The 25,047-nt window shown below is 35.5% G+C and overlaps 1 protein-coding gene across 2 annotated transcripts in view; it reads left to right on the top strand.

The window, feature by feature from the left end:
• Positions 1-6,320: 6,320 nt before the first annotated feature.
• LOC127423600 (dedicator of cytokinesis protein 1-like) overlaps positions 6,321-25,047 on the top strand; it is a 361,421-nt gene continuing 342,694 nt past the window's right edge. For both annotated transcript variants that reach the window (XM_051668049.1, XM_051668050.1), the window contains exon 1: positions 6,321-6,499. In XM_051668049.1, coding sequence (XP_051524009.1) covers positions 6,451-6,499 — 49 coding nt within the window. In that variant the 5' untranslated portion in view covers positions 6,321-6,450. The remainder of the gene's footprint in view (positions 6,500-25,047) is intronic.

The raw sequence follows: 25,047 nt of genomic DNA, 5'->3' as shown, positions 1-25,047 counted from the left end.
GAAAGGCATCCCCTACAAGACAGTTGGCAACCATGTAGTATATAGTACTGTGCAGAGTGTGCACATTTTATATTTGGAATACTTCAGTCCTGGACATTTTGAGCGTTTTGGGCAGTAAATACTGGACGGCACCATCCCCCTTGATCGTTTTGCCACTGAAATACGGGACAAGAGGCATCCTTTATGGGACATTGTTATTTCGGCCAAAATGCGGGACGTTCCGGCTAATACGAGATAGCTGGCAACTCTTGTAGTATATAGCACTGTGCAGTGTGCACATTTTATGTTTGGAATTCTTCAATACGGGACGTTCTGAAAATGTTGGGTGCTTGAAAATGGGACGTCATCATCCCCCATGAGCGTTTAGCCGCTGAAACACAGGACAAGTGCCGTCCCATATAATGTCATTATATTAGCCAAAATTCAGAACGTCCCGACTAATACGAGACAGTTGTTAACCTTAGTAGTATGTAATACTGTGCAGTGTGTGCACATTTTCTCTATGGAATACACAAATTACCTAACAAATGTGACAAAGTGTGCAGTATACAACAGGGCACATAGTGTGAGATACTGTATCCTATAATGTAACATGCTGTACAAACATAAAATGTACATAGCTTACTATACACAATTTACAGAAATAGTTTGAGTGGTATGGTGATACAGTATGATATTACGAACACAGCCAAGGTCTTTGAGGTGCAAAAAGACTGTTAGTGCCCCCTGCAGCCAGATTTTGTCAATCATAGTAGGGTGCATGTGAGGAAGTGTTCATTATGTACTCTTAGGGGAAAGTCTGATATGAGAAAAGTATAAATAAACATCTACAGCAGATTGGTGTGTTTTTGGCCCGTTCCCTTGATGTTACAGTGTGCTTTGATCATCTTCTGTTAATGACAGATCTCTAACATCATGGATTGAGCTACAGAGGATGATGGGGAAAACAGAAATGAAAGATTCTATATGACTCACACAAACAAACCATATTCTGTGCTCAAAGTGTTTGTATTTGTTCAGGTCATCATTCTCTTGTGATCACTTTCTCTTTAATTCTAAGTGGTCAATGTGCTTGTTTTGCTGCTTTGCTCTGTGCCTGTCTCTGCATGGTCATTCTCTGTATTTAAAGAGGGATTTCCTAATTAAATGGAAAATGTGTAATCAAAGAAAAGAGAGGTATTGGACACCATTTAAAGTGCACAGGAGGCCAGCAAATTACAACTTTATTTTAAAAATTTTAAAGAGCAATTATGGAATAATAGTGATTACCACAAAAATTAATTTAGACTTTTTTTTCCCTTAAGAATTTAAACAAAAATCTGGGTTACACTGAAGCACTTTCAATGGAAATTAAAGGGACCAATCCATAAACGTTACAGTACTCACTGTTTCAAAAGAATAGCCACAAGATGTAAACAAAATGATAAAATTGCTTGCTAACCTTTCCTTTACAACTTCGTTGCCATGTTGTATAATTGCCATAAACCCTAAAATGACTGTAAAAATGACAATTTGAACAACTTTACAGCTCAAATAATACATGAGTTTTGACAGAAGAATTAATGCATGCTTGCTTTTATAAAATTACTAGCTTCACATTTGTCCATTCACTTCCATTGTGCCTCACTGTAACCTTTGCTTGAATTTTTGTTTCTTTTATTTTATGGTATTGAAAAATGGCACCTCTCTTTGGTATTCACTGTCATTTTTGACCGGAAGGGTTAGATGTGTAACCCTTTTTTATGATGATAATGAGACCATATCTTAGAATAATAGAATAATAAAATTATGCATTTCTTTTGGGATTGTATGTGATTTTGATCTTTTTTAAATGTACCATTAATTTGCATATACAAATAAGCTAATTTTTGAAAAATACAATAATGACATAAATTGGAGGCAGATTGCTGCCATCTGGTGAACAAAATATAAATAACAAGACTTGAAAATCATGTCATTCCAGTAACAGCAAGTAGATGGCTGTATCCACCTACTGTGAAGTCTGATGGTTTGTTGTAACCTAATTTTATATTTTATCACAATATATGCATTAGGATATATATTTAGACATTATCAAACTATTATATGTCAAAGTTTACATTTTAAAATTGATTTGAAGTGTCAGTTTTTGCAGTTAATGTCATTATGCTTGCAATCAGACCTGACCATGGTGTTACAAAGAGAAGACATAGAATAAGCATTTTTCTACCAATAATTTGTCAAACATAAAAATGTAAATGCATAATAATGTCAAGAAATAGAAACAGAAATGAACTGCAAAATTCTGAAAATTCAGTTTCAGAATTCAGAAGAACCAGAGTAAACATTTTGCAATTTCAAACTTTCTATAGTAAAAATGTATTTTGCAAACGTGTGTGTGTGTGTGTGTGTGTGTGTGTGTGTGTGTGAGAGAGATTGCTATCATCAGCTGGAAAACAACAGATGACATGTATTGACAACAATGAACAAAAGATGGCCACTTATTGATGCCCTGGTTCTATGTGCAGTGTGTGTGTGTGTGTGTGTGTGTGTGTGTGTGTGTTCTGCATTATGAGTGTGTTATCGTCTCACCCCTTCATTTTCTGAGTGTGTGTGTTTAGCATTGTGACTGATAGTCTTATAGTTTTTTTTTTTTTTTTGTAAGAAGAAATCTCTGTGTTATAGTCTCACCAGTACAGTTTTGTGTGTGTAAGTGTATTTATTGGTGAGTGGGTGTGTATGTTTTGCACTAAGGGTGTTTTAGAGTCTCACCCTGTAATTTATGTCTGTTTTTTCTGCATTTTGGCTGATGTTTTTATTGTATTTGACAGGTCCAAAAAAAAAAAAAAAAAAAAAACATTTGCTTACATTTTTCGTCTTTCCCATTCATTTTCAATGGCCGGTCAATTTTGACCGCAAATACCAAAGGTTTTGCTTTTTTATTTATTAAATTTTTTATTTATTTTTTTTATGACCACTTAGACATCAAATCAGGCCCAATTTCTTTCTTTTTTATGTTCAGATGGCAAATGGAGGAAACGTCACCAAGTCCTGTACTGCTCGGATAAAGAAAACAATTTTTATAAAATGAAGAAAACATTTTCAGTCAAAAATTACCGAATACCATAAGAGGGTTAAGAAAAGAAGGTATTAGTCAAAATTATGTTTTATGATAATCAACATAATGCCATAAATGCTGTTGATTGAGCTTAACTTGTATTAACCCAAACTGGCTTATCTGTTTCACTTTTGCCTCCTGTCCTGAGAAAACTTCCTTTTATTTACTGATATGTCATCAAATAAAAATATTTAAATCTAAACTGTTCTTTTGTTTGTTTTTTTTATTTCTATTATCAAATCTTAAGTGACATTTTTTCCAGGTTTACTCAACACATTTAACTGTTAATATAACCATATTCTTTTTCATTCTGAATTTTATTTTATTTTTTCTGATTCTTTTATGAAGAAAAATTAAATCAATAACCATTTCTGAGGTCAAATTAGTCTAGCATATTATCAATATGAGCTGACATGTTGGGTTAAATGTACTCAAATGTGTAACCCAACTTTGCTGGGTTGGTTTAAACCCAATGTGTGTTCTGTTCAATATTTACCCAGCGCTGGGTTTCCAATTGGGTTATTTTTCACCCAGCCAATTTTAGAGTGTAACATTTATACCACTGAGAAACAACATTCTGATGACAGCAAAGGAGCTTTGTTTAATGTTTTCTAGGTTCCTGGCATGTTTTCAATTCCTGACACGTTGGGTGCAGGCTACAAAATATAACAACATATTCAACATAGAAATTAAGAAGCAGAGGTTTTACATTTTCATAGACGTCAGGTGCAACCTATAAGGTTCATTTTGCATTCTCTGAAGAACCTAAGATATAAAGAGATGGTTTTGTCAGACAGAGCAGCTGTAATTACAAACATCTGGGGATGCTTTGTGTGCACAGCAACATATTGTCACAGAAGCAATTAACCTCAAAGTGAGCAATATGTTTTTCTAGAAAAGCAGGGATTAAGTGAAGTTAGTGTGCTATGAGAGAGTATCCCAAAGCAATCTATTCTAATTGGTGCCTATAATCACATTTTCATCAGTCGCCACAGTCTGCAGCTATTTAGACAGTGAAAATGGTCTCATTATGAGTATTAGAGGGTTGCTAATGTTTTATGCAGTGCTGTTAATTATGTTTTCCATATTTGGTTTGAAAATATTTCTTTACATTAGTAAACTATAATAATATAGTTTTCGATAATATTCAAAAACGATATGGGGATTATATAAAGTGAAAAAAGTGCCAAAATAACTTGAAATGAACACAGATAAAGATTAAAAAAAATATATGATATAGGAAGAGTAAAAAAACTTAAATAACTTAAAAGACATGAAGAAAAAGATACAATATCAGGCATACAAAAATAGACAAATAATAATAATAATAATAATAATAATAATAAAATAAAAAACAGGCATAATGGGGTCATGCATACAGCAGTAAAAATCATATAATGGCACTGAAATTTAAACACATTCCAAGATTTAATGGCTTTTTTGGTGAAACAGGTGGACACATTTATGTAAATTCCAACATCTCTTTGAAAATGAGAGAAAATAGGTTTAAATTTCAACTCTTACGAATGAAATACTTGGCAAGTAAAATAATTAACTCTCTGTTGCATGCATTATGAAATCATTGCTTAAAATTACAATTTAATATATTAATTTGAGGCATGTTCCCTTGAGGCAACATTGTGCGACAATGAAAAGAAATTAATTAAAGATAGGGCTTTATTTATTTAAATAGTTTAAATGAACATGAGTGACTATGTGTGTGTCAGAATACACAATAGGTTAAAAAAAATCAGCAATGAACAATGCTGTTCAACTATTTTATTACACTAAATATTAGTGTAACAGACTTTTACGCCATCTGCTAGGAAACAATCTTATAGAATTGTCTCGTATTTAACTTTTTACCTAAATTTAACTTAAATGCTAAAAAGTTAGATCATTTAATAATGCATGATAAAGAAGAAAAAAAAATCTAAATAAAAATATAACATATGACAACTGCAATAGTATTCTCTATAGTGGCTGCCTGTGACATCACTGCACATGCGAGCTGCCTCACTGTCGCACAATGTTGCTTCTAGGCACCAAACACATCTAAGCAATTCCTCATAACATAAAAATAATAAAAATGAATCTAAATGTTTTAAAATGAAGTTTACTAACTAAAGTAAAATATTTATAATTTTTGATAGGTGAAAAATCAATGAAAATTGCTTTTGAAAAGATGACTCATCACAGCAAAAATAAAAAACATGCACCAGGCCAGAAAAAGATACTAAAATGACCATATTTATATTTTGACCAAGAAAAAGCATTTTTTTGTTTTATTCTAAGTCATCCCTTCTATTACCATGCATGCATCATATGCCTGTAAAGTGCAAAGTGAAGAAAATGTGTTTGTTACCCAGGCAACACAGTGCAATACAGGGTTAAAGGGATATTCTGGGTTCAATACAACTTAAGCTCAATTGACAGCATTTGTAGCATAATGTTGATTACCACAAAAAAATAAAAAAATTAAAAAAATTAAAAAAAATAAATAAATAATAAAAAAAACAAATATATATATATATATATATATATATATATATAGACTCGTCCCTCCTTTTCTTTAAAAAATGTACAAACTTAATTTACAGTGAGGCACTTACTATAGAAGTGAATGGGGCCAATTTTTGGACGGTTTAAAGGCAAAAATGTGAAGCTTATAATTTTATAAAAGCACTTAAATGAATTATTCTGTTAAATATCATGTGTTATTTGAGCTGTGATGTTATTTAAATCATCATACAGTCATTTTAGGGGTTTAGGGTGTGTTGACATTATATCGTCATGGCAACTAAATTGTAAAATTGGATATAACTTTACACAGAAAAGGTTATTATGCGATTTTATCACACTAAAATCATCTTAACACGCATATAGTTTATGTCTTTGGTTCTACATCTGAAATAGTGAGTATTTGTATGTTTACTGATTGGCCCCATTCACTTCCATTGTGAGTGCCTCACTGGAACCCAGATTTTTGCTTTTCTTTTTTTTAAGAAAAGAAGGAGCAAGTCAAAATTATTTTTTGTGGTAATCAAATATTATACCCGGAATATTCCTTTAAGTTAATACACTCTTAAAATAAAGTTGAAAATATTTATGTATAAAATCCATAGGGACCGTCCGGTGACGCTGCTGTCCCACATGACCGAAAGTTTTCAGCTTTTTCTCTCTCATTCTCCCCCTCGCGGTTCAGAAGTTCAGTGATGATCGAAAATGGCGGCTAGTTAGATGAGTCTCCCCACTCCTACACAGAAAACAAAAACTCTGTGGAAAAACTCTGGATATACACCGGGAATACCGACAACAACATTCACAGGCCGCTTCTCACAACACTTTCATGAATGAGAATGACGCGCTGGGTGCCCACGAAAAAGGAAAAGTACGGCGTTGGTGAGTAGAAAACTAAACTTCCATGAACTATAAACCAAAGCGCTTTCAGTCCCATTACACAAGTTTTGGGACAAACAGTGATTACATCCAATTTTCCATAACAGACACGACTGTCCCTGCTGTTTAAGAGCATTTGAGGAGATTTTCTGTGTTTATATCACTAGGAGACTGTAAATGGGTATAGTCAGTGCGCTATTGTTTGTTGGAGATGTGTGTTTGGTAGAGATTGACAGAGACGCGCCTAGTTCCCAGTGTTTCATGCGCGGCGGGCCTCAATGGAACTCATGAATACATTGTTACTGACGCGCTGATACTTTGTATCAACTTTCTGCGCTTCTTTGTAACAACTTTCAGCGTTTGTTCCTTTTTCCCGCGTAAGATCCCCGATACGCTTCACAACAGCCGCAGCTGCTTTCGTTCTCTGTACCGTTAATATAAACAAAACGGTTTATCGTGCTATCTTGGACGTTGGAACTGCACATTAAGGCATGGAGTGTTATCAGTTAAAATAACGATAATGTAGAAATACATAAACGTTCCAAAAAATATTCACAATGTTTTATATCAGAATCAGAATGAGCTTTATTGCCAAGTATGCTTACACATACAAGGAATTTGTCTTGGTGACAGGAGCTTCCAGTGTACAACAATACAAAAACAATACAAAAACAGCAACAACACTTATAAAAAATAATTAAAATTGAAAAAAATAAATAAAAAATAGATAAATATTGAAAAGAAAAAATATACATACACACACACACACACACACACACACACACATATATATATATATATATATATATATATATATACACATATACACACACATACATATACACATATATGAATATATATACATATGAATATATATACATACATACACATACGTAGTGCAAATCTAAATGCAAATATATATATATATATATATATATGTATATACACACACTCACCCACTGGGCCCTTTATTAGGTACACCTGTACATCCACATATTCATGCGATTGTCTAATCAGCCAATCGTGTGGCAGCAGTGTAATGTATAAAATCATGCAGATACAGGTCAGGAGTTTTATCTCAGTGATTTAGACCATGGCATGAGTGTTGGTGCCAGACGGCTGGTTTGAGTATTTCTGTAACTGCTGATCTCTTGGGATTTTCACGCACAACAGTCTCTAGAATTTACTCGGAATGGTACAAAAAACATCCAGCGAGTGGCAGTTCTGTGGGCAAAAACGGCTTGTTAATGACAGAGGTCAGAGGATAATGGTCAGACTTGTCCAAGCTGACAGGAAGGTGACAGTAACCTAAGTAACCACGTTACAACAGTTCTATGCCGAAAAGCATTTCTGAACGTACAACACGTCGAACACTGAGGCGGATGGGCTACAGCAGCAGATCCTTCCGGGTACCACTACTGTCGGCTTAGAACAGGAAACTGAGGCTGCAGAGGGCACAGGCTCACCAAAACTGGACAGTAGACGATTGGAAAAACATTGCCTGGTCTGACAAATCTGGATTTCTGCTGAGGTACTCAAATGGTAGCCCACTGCAGCCTCAGTTTTCTGTTCTTGGCTGACAGAAGTGGAACCCAACATCTTCTGCTGTTGTATCCCATCCGCCTTAAGGTTCAACATATTGTGCATTCTGAGATGCTATTCTGCTCACTACAATTGTACAGAGTGGTTATCTGAGTTACCGTAGACTTTCTGTCAGTTCAAACCAGTCTGGCCATTCTCTGTTGACCTCTCTCATCAACAAGGCGTTTCCATCCCTCAGAACTGCAGCTCACTTTATGGTTTTGGTTTTCATGCCATTCTCTTTACACTCTAGAGACTTTACATTCTGTTGTGTGTGAAAATCCCAGGAGATCAGCAGTTACAGAAATACTCAAACCAGCCTGTCTGGCACCAACAATCATGCCACAGTCTAAATCGCTGACATAATTTCCCCCCCTCTGTTGGTTGATGTGAACATTAACTGAAGCTCCTGACCCATATCTGTATGATGACCAAAAAATAAAATAAAAATACTACTAATAACAAACCAATAGATCTGTAAATATTTGGTTATATTCTGACTATCAGCGTCGACTTAGCGCATTAAGATATATATATATATATATATATATATATATATATATAGATAGATACTTCAGTTGGTTTGGTCACACAAACCAATTGTACATTTGCTAAGCGAATTAATTGTTTTTGCTTAGTGTCAGTTTTTAAATAAATCTACAGCCTTGTCAATTAATAGTGCACATTTTGTTTTTATTGTGGTATTGTGTCAATGTCAGATAACTGTATATACAGCAATTCTGTGTAAATCTTATCATATTCAATTGTGTTGTTGTGATTTATATCGATATGTAACATGAGTCTTGTTGACTTATATTCTGTATATCAGCCAGACCGGTCTGACCGGTTGTTATATTTAGATGATCACAATAAAGCTTACGTAGTTAAAAAGAGTTATTTATTTATTTATTTTTAATAAATATATATAGTGAATAAATTATGAATACATTTATTAATAAATAGTGTGTCCAGCTAAAACTCATGAGAATGTGCCGTTGAGGAAAGTTAGACTGTAATTTCCCAGGCAGTTCTTCCTTCTCGTAATGATAGACTGGATTGTTGGAATGCTGTTCATTACTGGTTGCCTTAAATTCCTTCTGCTGTTATTGACAGCTTTGTGTTGGCATGACATTATTAGTCATGACATACTGCTCTGTATCCAGTTGTTGTTCACTTGGCTGCATAGAAAGCTATAGGATGCACCCTTGCTCCCTATTTAGTAAATGACTTAACCTCCAGTGTGCTGACTGTCTGCACTGGTCTCAGAATAGTTTGAAATGCTCCTTTTTTCATCCTAACTCCATATAAAGTCTCTAAAAGCAACATTTTCCAGCTTTTGGATGAACCCATTGATTCACAATGTGATAATGCACAGTAAATATATAGTAATTAATTTACTAATGTTAATGTATAAATGTATATTAAAGTGTATATTAAAATGAAGCGAAATGACCCACTGATGTGTTAGTTGAAGTTATTCAAAATAACTTGCATGTTTTTTCTACTTCTGAGGAAGTGCAGTGCCAATTTCCACATATGTGGACATCATGTTTATCAGCACGCTGACGCGCGAGAAATTAACTGATTTTTTAAAGCGGCATATCAAACGAACGAGAGACTCTACTCTTTATAACCAAACAGGTTTCAATGAAAAAAAAACATAAAGATTTCTTACCAGAGACATTTATGTTGGTGCTGCATTCGTAGGAGTGCTTCACGGAAATCGACGGCATGCTGTTGTGAACAGTACTCAGTTGGTTTTTATTTATTTAAATTATGCGTTGCGTATAGTGAAGCCAAAATACAATGTCCACGCATGTGGACATGGTGGTCGCACAAGGTTAAGATAAGTACAAGGAACAGATATTTGAGTTGTGAGCCAAAAACTTGAAATTAACGTAATTTTTTACAGTAAGGACATCATTCGGGTTTACAGTCAGTCATACAGGTTTGGAATGACATTAGGGTGAGTAAATATTGACAGAATTGTCATTTTTGGATGAGGTTTTACTTTAACACTTCAGATTCTTGAGAAGGAGACACTTCAGTTTGGAATTCAGTTCTCCAGAGATCATAAGTAATTTTTTTCTGGATGTAACAGAATCTTAAACAGACCTTGAGTGGAGAAGAACTTTGAGTTGTATTTAATGTTGGATCAGTAATATTTTATTGGCAGCAGGCCCAGACTATGGCCCATAATGGAGATGATGGAGATGGTGTCCTCTGAGAACTCTGGGTTTATGGCTCTTGATAGAGGCTAGGGTTGTAAATAGAAAAACAATTTTCATTTTGAACCGGTTCCAAAACCTGGAACCAAATGATTTTCATGATGTTCAGTTCCATTAATGGTTCTGGAATGGCTGTATTTTTCATGCACAGGTATTAATCTGCAGGAGGTACGATGTTTTTTGTGGTGAGCTTGCAGAATTTAATGTGATGAGAGAGACTGGGCATTAGGGCTGGGTGATTAATCAAAATGTATTTTCAGTTACGATTTTGGCTACCAACGATTATGAAAACAAGATAATCGAGATAAAACGGTTATTGTGCCGCATTCTGTTTCGCAGTGAAACACCCCAGCATTATATCTTTAAAGCATCCTTTATTAAAGTTCAGATAACAAGGAGTTGCGTTAAGTGACCGGAGAAGAGACTGAATCTTCTCCCGGCTGATGCACACTCTGGCGCGGGAACGCTCGTCACTCGCACACGTTTGCTGCAGCTAGACTATAACGTGATGGCTCGTGACGTAGTGAATCATAAAATATGTCACGTTCACTTTGTGCATCTTATCATGAAGAAAATCGGCGATACGCAGCTCTGTTAAGAAGAGAAAGTTTGTTTTTTGTGAGTTAAAGATGGATCGAAGTGAACATAAAGGTGAGAGTGTAGTCTTAGCCCATTATACAATGGAACAAAATACTTTTTTGATTTTTTTTGGCTTGTTTTCCAAAATACTATCTAAAACTCCTTTAAAACAACGTACATTTACTTTTGGAGCTATACTGCAAAAGAAAAAAATGTTATCGGAGAATGTTGAATACAATATTTAATCAGGGCTCGACAGTAACGCTTGTCTGGGACAAGTGGATTTTTGAAGGGGCAAGTGAAAGAGAATTTTACTTTCCCGACCGATTAAAACGACTGATTATTTGTCAATAACAAACAAAAATAACCGGCTATATTGATTGACAGGCGGTGTATGTGTGTGTGCTCAACATGCGCATGTTTTCCGAAAATGCTCGCGCTAATGCGCACCTGAACGGTCAAATAATTTTAATAATTCCTCCAAAATGTCCCTCTTGGCAAGGTATTCATGTAAACACAGAGAGTGATGTCTAAAGTGAACATAAACAGCGTAATGTAACGTAAATGTCAGACTTGTAAGTGTAAATGTAAGCTAATAGACCTGCCGCTGTCTAGTGCTGTGTGTCATTATAATAATCAAACAACCATAACAAGAAAACACTTACTGCTCTTGACTGGGTAACTTTAGTAGCTTTAAAAAGTAAGAATGGATTATAATCATACAGTAGAGACCAGTAGTAGTTTTATGTTGCAGTTCATTCTGAATGTTTCCTTGAATACTTAAAAACTGCTGTTAAAAGCACAGAATTTTCTTAATTTCTATTTTTTGTTCTGTTATTTTTTATCTATTTCTATTCATTGCTGTTTTTTATTTTTTTACTGACTGTTTACTAGTCTTGAATAATTACTTAAGAACTTGAAACTATTCTTCCATAATTAACATATTAATTAGTGTTATTATTTGTTGTGGTTTTAAAGCTGGTATTGAGAATCGTCAAATTTCACTACAGACTCCTGAAATTTTGGTATTGTGATAATGTATAGCCCTTATTGTACATGGTAGATCTTGCTGCAATAACATGATGAAAAAGTAGATCTCATTCCATAGAAGTGTGAACACCCCTGCTGTTAAGGATGACGATGGAGGCTTTTCTTTATTTGACTACTATACGTAACAAGATAATTGTCATATGACAATGGCCTCCTCCCCTACCCAATTTCAAGTTCAAGGAAATCCACTGTTAAGTATTTTAAAAAGTTAAATAAATGCGTGAGGTTTCCAAAGTCAATGAGTAATTGTGTTAAATAATCTTGATCTCAATATTGACCAAAATAATTGTGATTAGGATTTTTGCTATAATCAAGCAGCCCTACTGGGCATCGTAAAATAATACGCTGCATTACCTAGCTCGTTGTGCACAACAAAAACATATATATACACATGATACAACAGCACCAACTATTTTTGTTCAGTATTATTTTTAGTATCTAGTTGGACGAATTATTAATTGTTTACTCGAATAGTAAAAGAATCCTAAAATTCATTGCGATTTGCATCCCTAATGGAGGCTGATCTGAAATATCTCCTCGACAGAGTTCATGTGATTCTGCCGCTTTTCCAAGCGTTTTAAGATATTGAATCATGTTGGAAATGAGCTTGTGGTCTGCAAGAGGAACGAGAGAAAAGTTAAACATTCTTTTGAAACACCGTGGTTAACACACATAATATCTAGTCTCTGTAGTGTCTGAGTTTTTGTGATGTTTAAATTGTTGTGTGTCTGTATTCCCAAGTGTACTTTACTAAATTGAAAGCTCCTTTTGACCTAGAGGTTGACCGATAGTGGATTTGTTGTAGTGCAGAAACTGATAACTAAGGTGGTGGGAAAGGCTGATAACACTGTGTAACAACATTTTTTTTTTTTTTTTTGGGTTCCTGTGTAGTAAGTGTTATTTCCTAATTGCTTATGCTTCAAAAGTGTAGAAAATGGCTATTATTCCCCACAAACTTTGCTTTTGTGAACAGGACAGTGATATTTTGAAATGTACCTATTTTCCAGGACATTCCAGATAGATTCAGTGCTGAGTAAACTTGGAGTAACTTCTAGAACTTTCCAGTAATATAAATAGTAGTATAAATACAGGGGCCTTAAGCCCACCAGTTCAGTTTAGTTCCAGCTGCCTGAGTGGATACATATCAAGACCTTGCTGGACGCCTTGAAGTATGATGGGTACGGCTGGGAGGTCATAGGAGACTTCAAAATGGTGGCATTCCTGATGGGTCTCCAAGGCGGTTTTACCAAGTTTCCCTGCTATCTTTGCCTTTGGGACAGCAGGAGCACCAAGGCGCACTACCACAAGCGGGACTGGCCACAGCGGACCGAGTGTTCTGTGGGGAGGAACAACGTCAAGTGGGAGCCACAGTTGGACCCCTGGAAGGTGCTGATGCTAACACTGCACATCAAATAAAGCCTTATGAAACAATTCAGAGCTCTAGATAAGGAGTCGGCAGCCTTCAAGTACCTTCAAGACTTCTTCCCTAATTGTAAATCTCGAAAAACTACATATTTCTAAATCTTTTGTAGTCATTTTTGTATTACTTTAGTATAAATACATATATACTTTTTTTCTGACTTTATGTGAATGAAAAGACACACATTCGACCGTTTTCTCATTGGAAATAGGTAAATTTCAAAATATCACTGTCCTGGTCACAAAAGCAAAGTTTGTGGGGAATAATAGCCATTTTCTATACTTTTGAGGCATAAGCAAATAGGAAATAACACTTACTACCCAGGAACAAAAACTTGTGTTACATAGTGTAACCGATTAATTGGTCAATTAGTTTTTAAGATTGAGTGTCAAAAAAATCGTATTCTTTTTTTATTATGACGGGCAAAGACAAAGAGTCCAAAATGAATAAAATCCCAGATGCAGTTTTTGTTCAACCAAAATCCCAATAATAACCAGAAAAAAATTAAGATCTGGTGCATAACACGGGAGTTTCAAGTATAATCATGCCCAAAACACACTGGGGACTCTTATTTTGAAATGACTAAAGGATGAAAAAACTATCTGCGACTATTGACAGACTTTTGCCAATAACCAAAAAGTTCCAAAAAGCAACTATCGGCATGATTAATCGGTAAAACTGATATATCGGTCTACCTTTCTCTACTTTTGACTACTGCAGGTAACATATTCAGGCACATTTATATGAGCTGCCTCCCTTACAGGCCTGTGCAAAACAAAATATTTTCACAATCAACTATTCGGCGAGTTGTCTGAATGAATAGTCGACTAATTTGTCTTCAGGAAGCCCTGTATATTTAGGCTGGTTTTGGGTTCACTTGACTCCAATCAAACACATCTCGAGACACGTTTTAAAGTCAATGCTCATGGCAGGACCCTCAAAAACCGTGCGAGACATGATGGACAATGAAATCCATCAGAATGTGTATGGCTATAACTGCTTTAAAGAGGATATATTTAAAGACGCAACTTCTCAGAGAGGGTTTATCCATGCTGTCTAACAACTAAAACACAGCACAAATTAGAGCACTAATTAAAACCACTGCAAAAGTATCAGAATTAAAAAAATCTGGATAAACTGTCAGTCTCACTTATCAGCTGTTGTTTAGGAACTGGAACCAAAATCAAAACCAGAATTGCTCAGTTCTTCCAGTTCAACTACACACTGATGTGTTGGGGAAGTTAGAGATTGAGTGTTTTGAGAGTGTTTTTAAGTCATCTGAAAAGTGTCCAAGCATCTCCTAGGGGGTTTGGGTGTGTTTTAAATGTCTGAATCAGAGTCAATGGGAAGATCACTGAAGTCATATTTGAACTAACAGCCTGTGATCAAATGTGTGGTTTTCAAAGTCAATCCATTTAATCTTGAATCAACTAACCTGGAGAGTAAATATAATGTGAAGACTTTTGGTTGTGGGTGTTCACTTTATATCTTTAGCCTTTGCTAGAGATGAGTTACGGCTAAATAAAATGACAGAAATGGACTTGATTTTTGTTTCTCATTTTTTTCCAGTGTAGTTCTACATTTTCTTTTATTTGCATTTAAAACACAAATCCCTTGAATAGCAGGGTTGTTCAAAATGTACCCCATATACTGTACTTTCTATATAATAATACATTGTCCTGGTTTTATTGTGCACAATTCATCAGTGCACTTTATTCCAACAAAATGTTTGTTTTTGTAATTTTTCATCAAAATGCTCTAAATTGCTCCGCCTCTGAAATGACTTTACTTGACCGTTACTTAAACTTGACCTTCCCTAAACAACTGTAGAGACAATCAATTATAAAATGAAGTCCCTCCCTATACCCTTTTTATTAGGGTCCGATACCGTGCTCATGTACTGGTACTTGCACTCGTAAAAATGCTCCAATACCAAAAACTGATACCATCTGACGTACGAATGTCATTACGTAAACATTCAGCGCACAAATTAAAATCACAGTATGTCCTAGTGAGATTATTTTACTGCATAAGCTGCGATTTTAATGATATAAATATAGTTTGCATGAGTGGCATGCTGTGAATGTGAATGCATGGAGACAGTGTCGTGCGACGCCAGCTCCACGTACCTTTTAATCTTCCTTTGCTCATACAGGGAACACCGTCTTGTGCATCGAGCGCTCTGTTTGAAGCAGATGACAGCGAACAGAGCGCAAATTCACTTTGTAGCGTGAGGAACATACAGAGTACATACTTATTTAATTAAATAGCAGCCTTTGTGGTTTAATAATCTCTTGGATTCACGTAGCGACCGGCTTTTCCGGAGTGGGAAGCTCGTCATGATGTCAGAGCAGCTTAGGCTTAACAACACAAACACTTCAAAATAAAAGCGCCAAAATAAAAACTCAATTTAAATTAAAAAAGTATGACAGAAATGTAGTATTCACTGTTATACTAGTACTACTACTACTAATAAATCGATAGTAATTGTATTATATTTAGGCAATATCTTACATACGTGATGCTCTTTATTGCAGCACTTTATTTGATAAAATATAACTTCATGACACACTGCACTAGACAGCGGCAGGTCTATTAGCTTACATTTACACTTACAAGTCTGACATTTACGTTACATTACGCTGTTTATGTTCACTTTAGACATCACTCTCTGTGTTACATGAATACCTTGCCAAGAGGGGCATTTTGGAGGAATTTTTAAAATTATTTGACCGTTCAGGTGCGCATTAGCGCGAGCATTTTCAGAAATGTTGAAAATGAATTCTTATGCTTTCATTTGATTAAAGTTTTTATTTATTTATTAAAACACCATTTTGATGGTAACATTTAAATAAACTGTTGATATGCAGTTTTAAATTAAAATAAAACTTAAAAAATGGTATCAGGATAGCCCTATTTTTATCTCATTGAAATTCCTGTTACATTTAGAAATGCATCATATAATGTCTGTTTATGATTTTGACTGTAATAGCTAGAGGTTTATGGGTTAATTTTTTTTCATGTCCTATTTCTAAGTTTACAGTGCACCTCTGCGTGAGTAAGTCGTGTGGTATTTGAGGAAGTGTTCTCTGAGAGAGGTATGCTGCTTACTCGCTGTCGTCCTATAAAAGTTTCCGAAGCACCATTAATAGGCTTTTGTGTGTAATTTTTGCATGCATACAGGCCATCATTTGTTGCATTCATCAAGTTTCCTTACAGAACTCTGCAGAAAGATGTATACATAGTGTTCATGCACAAACAATAAAGCATTTTTGTTAAATGTTAAACTAGTCTGACCATTTTTAGCAAACTGAATGACCAAATAAAAAGCTTAATTAATCATCATGATATTCACAATGTTGCTTAATTGTATATTGCAAGCAAAATCATTGCAAATATATAATTAAAAATTCAGTATATTGACCAGCCCACGTTGAGATCCAGGTGACCAACCTGATGTTTTCATAATTTTTGTTGTTGAATCATTTCTGTGACTGTTACCTTGTATTGTTTGGTTAGGCATCTTAGTAACTTGATACATGGTTCAGGGTAGGTAACTCTAGTTTATTTCCACGATTTTGGGTTGCACTTGAGCTCTTTTGGACATTGTGTTTTTATGATGTGCTACCAATGGATTTAAAGCTTAGAGTAATTTAGATGATGATGATGATTTCAAACATTTCTGGTTAAAGGTGTGAAAATAAACTTTTGCCACAGAGAATTAGAAAATGCTTTTGTTCCGAAATGCATCATGGAAAAGGGTCCAAGTGTGCTCTTCCAAATTAAGGGCACCTTTGGCATGTTTTTTTGGCATGAGGTTTTTTTAGTTGCTCTTGGAAGGTCGTCTCTGAAGTTGAGCTGGTGGCCTTCAGGCGAAAGGCTGAGCTGAACTTCCTGCATCCTGTAAATATTCTGGCATTCCACAGAAATGCTTAAAATATTTGTGCTTGAGACGCCTCAGTCACCCACAGGCCAACTCAACAGCGACAGACAGTCCTCACTTAAAGGCACAGTTGTCTTTTTCTGAGCATTTGCTGATAAATAGTTAAAGGTGAGGTTTCAGTGTTTAGGTAATTTATGATGGTTTATTTTTTAAAAATCTGTTCGGTGGCACAGAAATGACACATTTCCTTTTTATGTTTTATTTGTTCTTTTTATTCTTTTGTTCGGTTTGTTTGGTCTTTCATAGCTCAGGTTTGTCACCAAGAAGAATAATATATGAGATTGTCACCAATCAAATAATATTTGAAGATATGTGCTTTCTGTTGCTTATCGTCATGGAACAGTCATCGCAAAAGACGGACGCATAGAAATGTTATACCGAAATTTCTGATTTTGTTAATACTTTATCTGAAGAAAAAGATAAACATGACAATGTGACAAATGACAATGAAAGCCAAAATATTAAATTGCATGTATCAATATTTACAGAGTAATCCATTATTTTGTAGAGTTGGGTCAAAATGACATTCTCGCATGAACGCGCCGTTGCACTTACGTCGCTGATAATAAAGTTTGAATTATTAATGTATTTTTTCCACAAACCTATTGATTTGATTCATAAGACATTGATTGTTCGACTGTAGTGTGGATTACTTTTCTGCTGCCTAAATGTGACTTCTGGACAATCAGATAGCCAGCAAACTGATGGCACCTGTATACTTGCATTGTATGGACAAACAGAGCTGAAATGTGCTTATAAAAATCTTCACTTCAGGTCTGCTGAAGAAGGAAAAGACATTAATAATGGATTGCACTGTAAATATTGATCCATGGCATTTAATATTTTGGTTTTAATCAATATTTATGCGTTTTTTTTAACCAGATGTTTTTTTTTTTGTTTTTGTTTTTTTTTTTTAATTTTGAGCCTTAGATCTCTGGTTGAGTTCATATGAAATGACCCTATATGAGCAGTCAGAATGAGTCATGGTGAAGACCAGACGCGTGTTTGGAGTTTGACTGTGCTCACTGTCTGCATATGAAATGCATATTAATTTTGATTTCATATAGCCCTGCTGCTGTTCTCCTGTCTCTATTCTGTGTATGTTATAGTCAACCTATCCGCTTTTGATTAGATGCTGAAGTGTCTTGTTGTAAATACAGCTCCATTAATTTACCCTAACATGTGGAAGAGAGCGACTATTTGAGGGGTTTGAGACGAGTATGAAAAGCTTATTTTCCTTGTCCATCTGTTTATTTTGTCTGAGATTTTTCATTGTGTATGAATCAATTATTTAATTGTGGTACCTAGGGCTGTCAACATTGTCAACAACGTCGACAATAAAAAAAATAGTTGACAAAAACTTTCATTGTCTTTTGATGTCATTTAACTTAACATGAGATCACATTAAACTCTGACGATGACACGCGAGAGCAGCACTGCAGTTCACGCCTCACTGAGGAGAGGAAGAATTACACAGCTCACAGTCTAGATGCACTCTAAACTTTCCAAACAGCTTCAGGTGATGTAGATCGCAAAGTATGAGGGGAATTATAATGCAAAAATACAAAATAGGTCAATACAGAAGCACTCTCGTTGTGAAATAAGTGGAGCTGGAGCTCTTTAAAGGAAACACCCCAGCGTTACATCTTTAATGTAGTTATATATACTGTGTTATAGCTTTAATAAAGTTCAAATAATACAGAAGCAGATCATGTAAATAATTACAAACTCCAAAACTGGCATTTCTCTGAGCAGTCAGCACCGCTTCTACGAGTCACGTGAAGTGTCCCGATCTAAAGGGGGAGAGAGAAACTGCATCCGGCTGATGCACACACTGTCAGGGGGACGTTCATCCCCCTTACGCGCGCTTGCTGCAGCTAGATTATAACGTGATGGCTGGTGATTTACTGAATCATAATATATGTCACTGTGCATTTCTTATCGTGAAGAAAATTGGCAATATGCAGCTCTAGTAATAAGAGAGTTCATTTTGTTTGTGGATTGAAGTGAACAGAAAGGTGAGAGAGGGTATTCTTCGCCCCATTATACATGGCAACAAAATATGTTTTTGATTTGTTTTTGTTTTGGCTTGTTTTCCAATATAAATATCTAAAACTCCTTTAAAACATCATACATTTACTTTAGCAGCTATACTGCAGAAGAAAAAATTGTTATCTGAGAATGTTGAACATAATAGTAAAAATACAAATATTTTAAAATATCAAAAAATCCTTTAAAAAAGTTGCATTCACCTGAGAAGCAGCATATAAGATGTTTAGACTTGCTTTTAGAGAATAGATCTTGAATATAAGTATATTTTGTCTTTACTGCATTCGCAGAAGTATAACCAAGTGAAAAAATACACTTGTATACAAAATACACTTAAGATGCATTCTCTTAAAGCAAGTCTAAATATCTTATATGTTGCTTCTCAAGAAAATGTATCTTGTTTTAAGGATTTTTGGACCATTTTAGATGGAAAACAAGACAAAAACACTTGATAACAACAGGATTTTTTTGCAGTGAATTTCTTTACTGAATTAAACTAAATAAAATATTTTTTTCACTTTAATTCAGTAAATGTCATTTAGAGGTATTTTTAAAAGATGATTTTGTCCTCTTGTTAGTAAGCACCTTTAATACAACCTACTAAGTCGGGGCGCAAGCTGAATAATCTGTTAAGAGCTAATGATTAATCATGGCAATAATCGCCGAATAGTCGAATAATCGTTAGATTAAACGATTATTAAAATATTCGCTAGTTGCCGCCCTAGTGGTACCTTGAGAATGTACTGTAGAGCCTGTGGATTTTCATATTGAATAAATCAGCCTAGCTCTGTAAAATAATAAATTAGTCAAAGAACTAGATTTCTGAAGAAAATGTGAGTGGTGCTTAATATAGTAAAAGTTCTGTTGGTGGTTGCCATGGTGTTGCTATGTGTTCTCTAGGGTATTATGGGCTTGTTCAGATCCATAACTTTAAGTATGTGCATGAAGTATTAGCAAACTGCACCTACTGGAATCTTTACAAACTCCTGTCCTTATCTCTTTTATTAGGACCGTCTTTCTCTGTCTATCTCTCTCTGGCTGTAGGCAGTGTTGTTTCATTGAGTGCTCTAGTGGTTTCGGCAGTGGCAGGCAGGCTTGCTCTACCCTACACTTTGGTTCCCCAGAAAAGGAAATGGCACTTGTGGCTTCATTGCAGCCACCAGTGAGAGCTGCATCTGGACTGAACACAATAGTTCTGTTTCTCCTCTCAGACACGAGCGTATAATCACTCTTTATCTCCACTGTGCTCCTGTTGAAGCTCAGCCGTGGTGTGGTCTGGGAAACTGCCAGATGATGAACGTTTCGGAGAGGCTCTTGCTGTTTTACCTCATATAGTTATCTCCTGTTCTCATCATCCCTTTATTTGAGACTGAGGGGGTTGTCTGGTTAACTTGGTTGGTTTTGTCGTTTGAGAATAAAGGGACAAGCAGATGACGAAATATTCATTTGAAAGCTGTGAGTCTCGCAAGTTAGAAGCGACCAAATACACCCGCCAACCACCAATCCATTGCAAACTAAACCTGTGTGAATGTCCTAAATACTTGTGCTGGTCACAGATATTTCCCCTTATATACTGTAAGTAGTGTGCTATCATCGATAAGCATGCATTTCTGTACAGTGTGTTAGAAATGTAATCCCACTTTTCAGTTTAAAGGAAGGCAGCTCACAATGCCGGTCTCTAGATTAGTCTCTCTAGAGAGTTAGTGAGTAATTCTTAATATGTTTTCAACATGAACTTTCAATAATCTGGAGATTAGTGTGTGCAGTTATGTGATATTATGAGCTTTGGTCTGAGAATATGAGATAACTGGATTTCTCTGAGGAGCAAATGTAGGAATATTGCTTTAATATGAAATCCCTCCCAATACAAGCCTTTGTAGTACATGTGCAGGGATCCAATAAAGTGGATAATACAACTGTGTTCTGTATCTGAATAAATTGCAAGTCGCACTGGGGAAAATTATGGTAGTCCAGTGAGTTGTAACAACATAAAAGTAGCATACAAAAAGATAAGAACAAAATAGAATTGTTGATTATTTCCAGTATATTGTAACTAATTCTGTTGTGTTGTGGAGGGTTTGTGCTGTATTGTGACTTACAGGGATAGTTCACCCAAAAATCCCTCAAATAATTACAAACCAGCATGATTTTCTCTCTTCCGTGGAACACGAAAGCATAATATCGTAAGGTTGTTTTATGTATAGGAATGTAGATGATTAGTCGATTAACTGGCATGAACAATTTGTTCAACTAATACTATCGGTTAAAAAATTATTATTGTTGTTTTAGAAGAAACAACAAAAGAGGGGTAGGGCCCTCTGAAATCTTTTTTTTACATTTTTATTTAGTTTTATTTTTTCCCCAAATTTTGTGTTTTACGGTTTAATTAAATGTTATCATCAGAAAGCAAATCAATCTGAATTCATAAAACTTTAATCAAATAAAAACAGTTACTTGGTGGCTCAGTGGTTAAGGCTCTGGGTTACTGATCAGAAGGTCGGGGGTTCAAGCCCCAGCACCGCCAAGATGCCACTGTTGGGCCCTTGAGCAAGGCCCTTGACCCTATCTGCTCCAGGGGTGCTGTATCATGGCTGACCCTGCACTCTGACCCCAGCTTAGCTGGGATATGTGAAAAAAAAGAATTTCACTGTATATGTGCAAATGTATAATGTGTGATAAATAAATATAATTATAATTATAGTCAACAGAGCATCACAGTATTAATGCATTTGATGGAAACTTTTCAGTTCAACAGCACTCTTGCTTGAGATATTGCTTAAATATAATGTCATTATTTATTTATTTATTAGATCATTTTTAATATAATTTATTACATTGAATAGTACATTTAACCATAAAATGTACTAGTTAAATTGAGCTTTTATTTAGTCAGAAAACTGAATTAAGCCATTACAATTTGTATGTTTTTGACTACAGTTCAAACCTCAAGATAAGCAGTTCACTATATTGCCTAATGTGCTTATTAAACCACAAGGCTGCGATAGTATTATATAAATATATAGTCTACAAGTTTTGCACACTTCAAAGTAAATGAACGCTTTACTCTGTCATCTGCTACACTCGCAGAGCACGTTTGATGCTCCTAAAGAGATTTTGTCAGTGAATGAGCGTCACATATTAATTTTGAAGCATGCAGCACATCCAGACTGTATATTTATTTAATTAAATCTCAGCCTTTTGTGGTTTAATAATCACACTGACGTATCACGATTTCAATTTGATTGTGTATTCATGCATTAATTTTATCCCAAATATGTCAGATTCCATGATGTTCTGGGTTTTATTGTTAATTCCGTGTTTCTGAGTGGATTCCGCAATTCTGTCCGAGTTTTCCGCATCGCGGAAGTCATAGGGCCCTAAAGAGGTAATTTAATGGGTTTATTATGTAGAGCATGTTACATACACACAAGGCCACTATTTAAAGCTACAATATGTAACTTTTGGCCCTCAAGCGGTTAAAAAATAAAACAGGAAGAACATTGTTTTGGTAATGACGTAAGTCGTGCTTCGGCTCTGCTCCTCTGCGCGGATGAACGTGGTTCAAGGCACCGGTGTACACAAGGATACAGGACATCTAATCAGAGCGAATGGACAAATAAATAATGAAAGAAAGGAAAAGACGGATATCTGAAAACATGTCATCTGAACAGATAAGTGCCATATCTTATGTGGTTGTTTTGACTTATTGGAAACATTGATGTTTTGAAATAAATGATGTTACAAAAGTTAGGGAACTTTCGTTAACATTAGACATAACGAGCTAGTCTAACCACAGGATATTCTGGCCAAACAGAGCACGGTAGTAACTAATTTATAGATTGTCATTGTTACCAACCAGTGGTCAACATAATTTCAAGACTCACATGCCCTTGGCAAGCCTAGGACTAAAGGATTTATTTATATAAATTATTGCCATGATATAGAAAAATACACACGTGCTAGCAAGTGAAATGTTCTGCACCGATTACAGTATAATTATTGTATTTCACTACACACACAGATGTGTGTGTGATTGCACAACTATACATAAACCATATCAATAAAATTTCTTACCTGTTGAGTAAGAAAAAAGCCATCTCTGGGTCACTTTTAAATCCTCTCGGATCTCGGAGTTGTCGCCACCTCTGAAAAGCCAAGCCGATGTTGATTCGGGTTTTATTACGGACTCTGTCGCTTTCTCTTTTTGCCTTTACACTCTGCTCTGTTCGGGGTTTCTTTGTTTTTTACAACCGGTGATTCACTGGAGGTTTGCCGTTTTGAATGATCCATAGTCAATTTTTCTCGTTCGTTGTGACAACAAACTTTCAGCTTCACGCTACTCCCACACGCACTACAGTAGCTGGATCTTATTTTCTGTGCATATGGATGTGATGTCAACACGCACAGGTGAATGACGTGTGTGTGCAGTTTCCTGTGAAATCCGTCCCGACAGATCTGAAATATTTCTAATATCATTGTTATAGGTTTATCAAGCTGTATTTGGGTAAAGACATGGTTTGGAAGATGGATTTTTGTTGCACTCTCACATTTTGTTGTTTTTAACAACAACAAAAAAAAGCTACAGGGTGTAGCTTTAAACCACTGCCTTTCTTTTAGTCACACATCAGAAAAAGCCCTCATTCAAAAACGTGAGAAAAAGGCACCTTTTAATGCAAAATAAATTCCTCCAACTGTGTTTGACTTGTTTCAGAGTCATCCCGCGCTCTGTTTATCTTTCTCCTTTGTTTGTCTCTCTCACTATCAGTCTCACATGCAGTAAGGTGGAGCATCACATGCACACATATTTCCATACAGCGATATAGCGATGGTATAGAAAAATCTATTTCTGTTTTTTCAAACTTTTGTTTGCTATGCTGTCTGTCTGCCATGAATGGTTATGGACCACCATAATACCTCATGTATGAAAATGATTCATTGAACAGTTTTTGATACTATCATGAAACCCTTTAAATTAATTAAAATAAAATTGAGGGTTCCTCACCTACAATGCACAACATTCATTTCAGACAGAACTTGAGTTTGTGTGTATTGATTGTCTTTATTTGAAGGCTTCATTTGTCCTGCTGTTGTCTGATGTGACTCTCTCCATTGGACAGATGGTTGATACTGAGCTTTTGACTGTGAAATAAACTGTCGTTACCCTGCAGGACACCAACACACACCCATTGATTTAAAAAGGCCAGTCTTGCCCAGCTTTAAACAGCCTAGCCATAGTGACAGATGGACAAATGTGAAAATAATGTCTGTGGCATCTTTCACATAGTGTCTCATTATCTGACAAGGTTCTGTTTGTTTGGGTCAGATATCGTCACTATAGTGATCAGACAGAAATTGACTGGTCTTTGGGCTATCTGAATGATTAATTGACTAGTCCGTCTTAAAGGGATAGTTCACACCAAAATGAAAATCATTTAATCACCCTCATGTTGTACAAAATCTGTATAATTTTCTTTCTTTCATAGAACACAATAGGAGATTTTTAGGCAGATTGATATGTCCGGGTATCCTAGATATCCAGGTATTCAAAATTCTAGATCAGATCTGATTACGCCCAGTCGATCACGTTGCTTTTCAAAGTATACTCTTTTGACCGTGAGTGAATACGAATGTGTTCGACGCATGCACTCTATGACTGTTTTTGTGATGATCTTTTAGTACAGTCAACGGCAGGTGCATGCCC

Source organism: Myxocyprinus asiaticus, chromosome 32 (assembly GCF_019703515.2).
Source record: "Myxocyprinus asiaticus isolate MX2 ecotype Aquarium Trade chromosome 32, UBuf_Myxa_2, whole genome shotgun sequence".
NCBI lineage: Eukaryota > Metazoa > Chordata > Actinopteri > Cypriniformes > Catostomidae > Myxocyprinus > Myxocyprinus asiaticus.
This window is presented reverse-complemented; position numbering and strand designations above follow the sequence as displayed.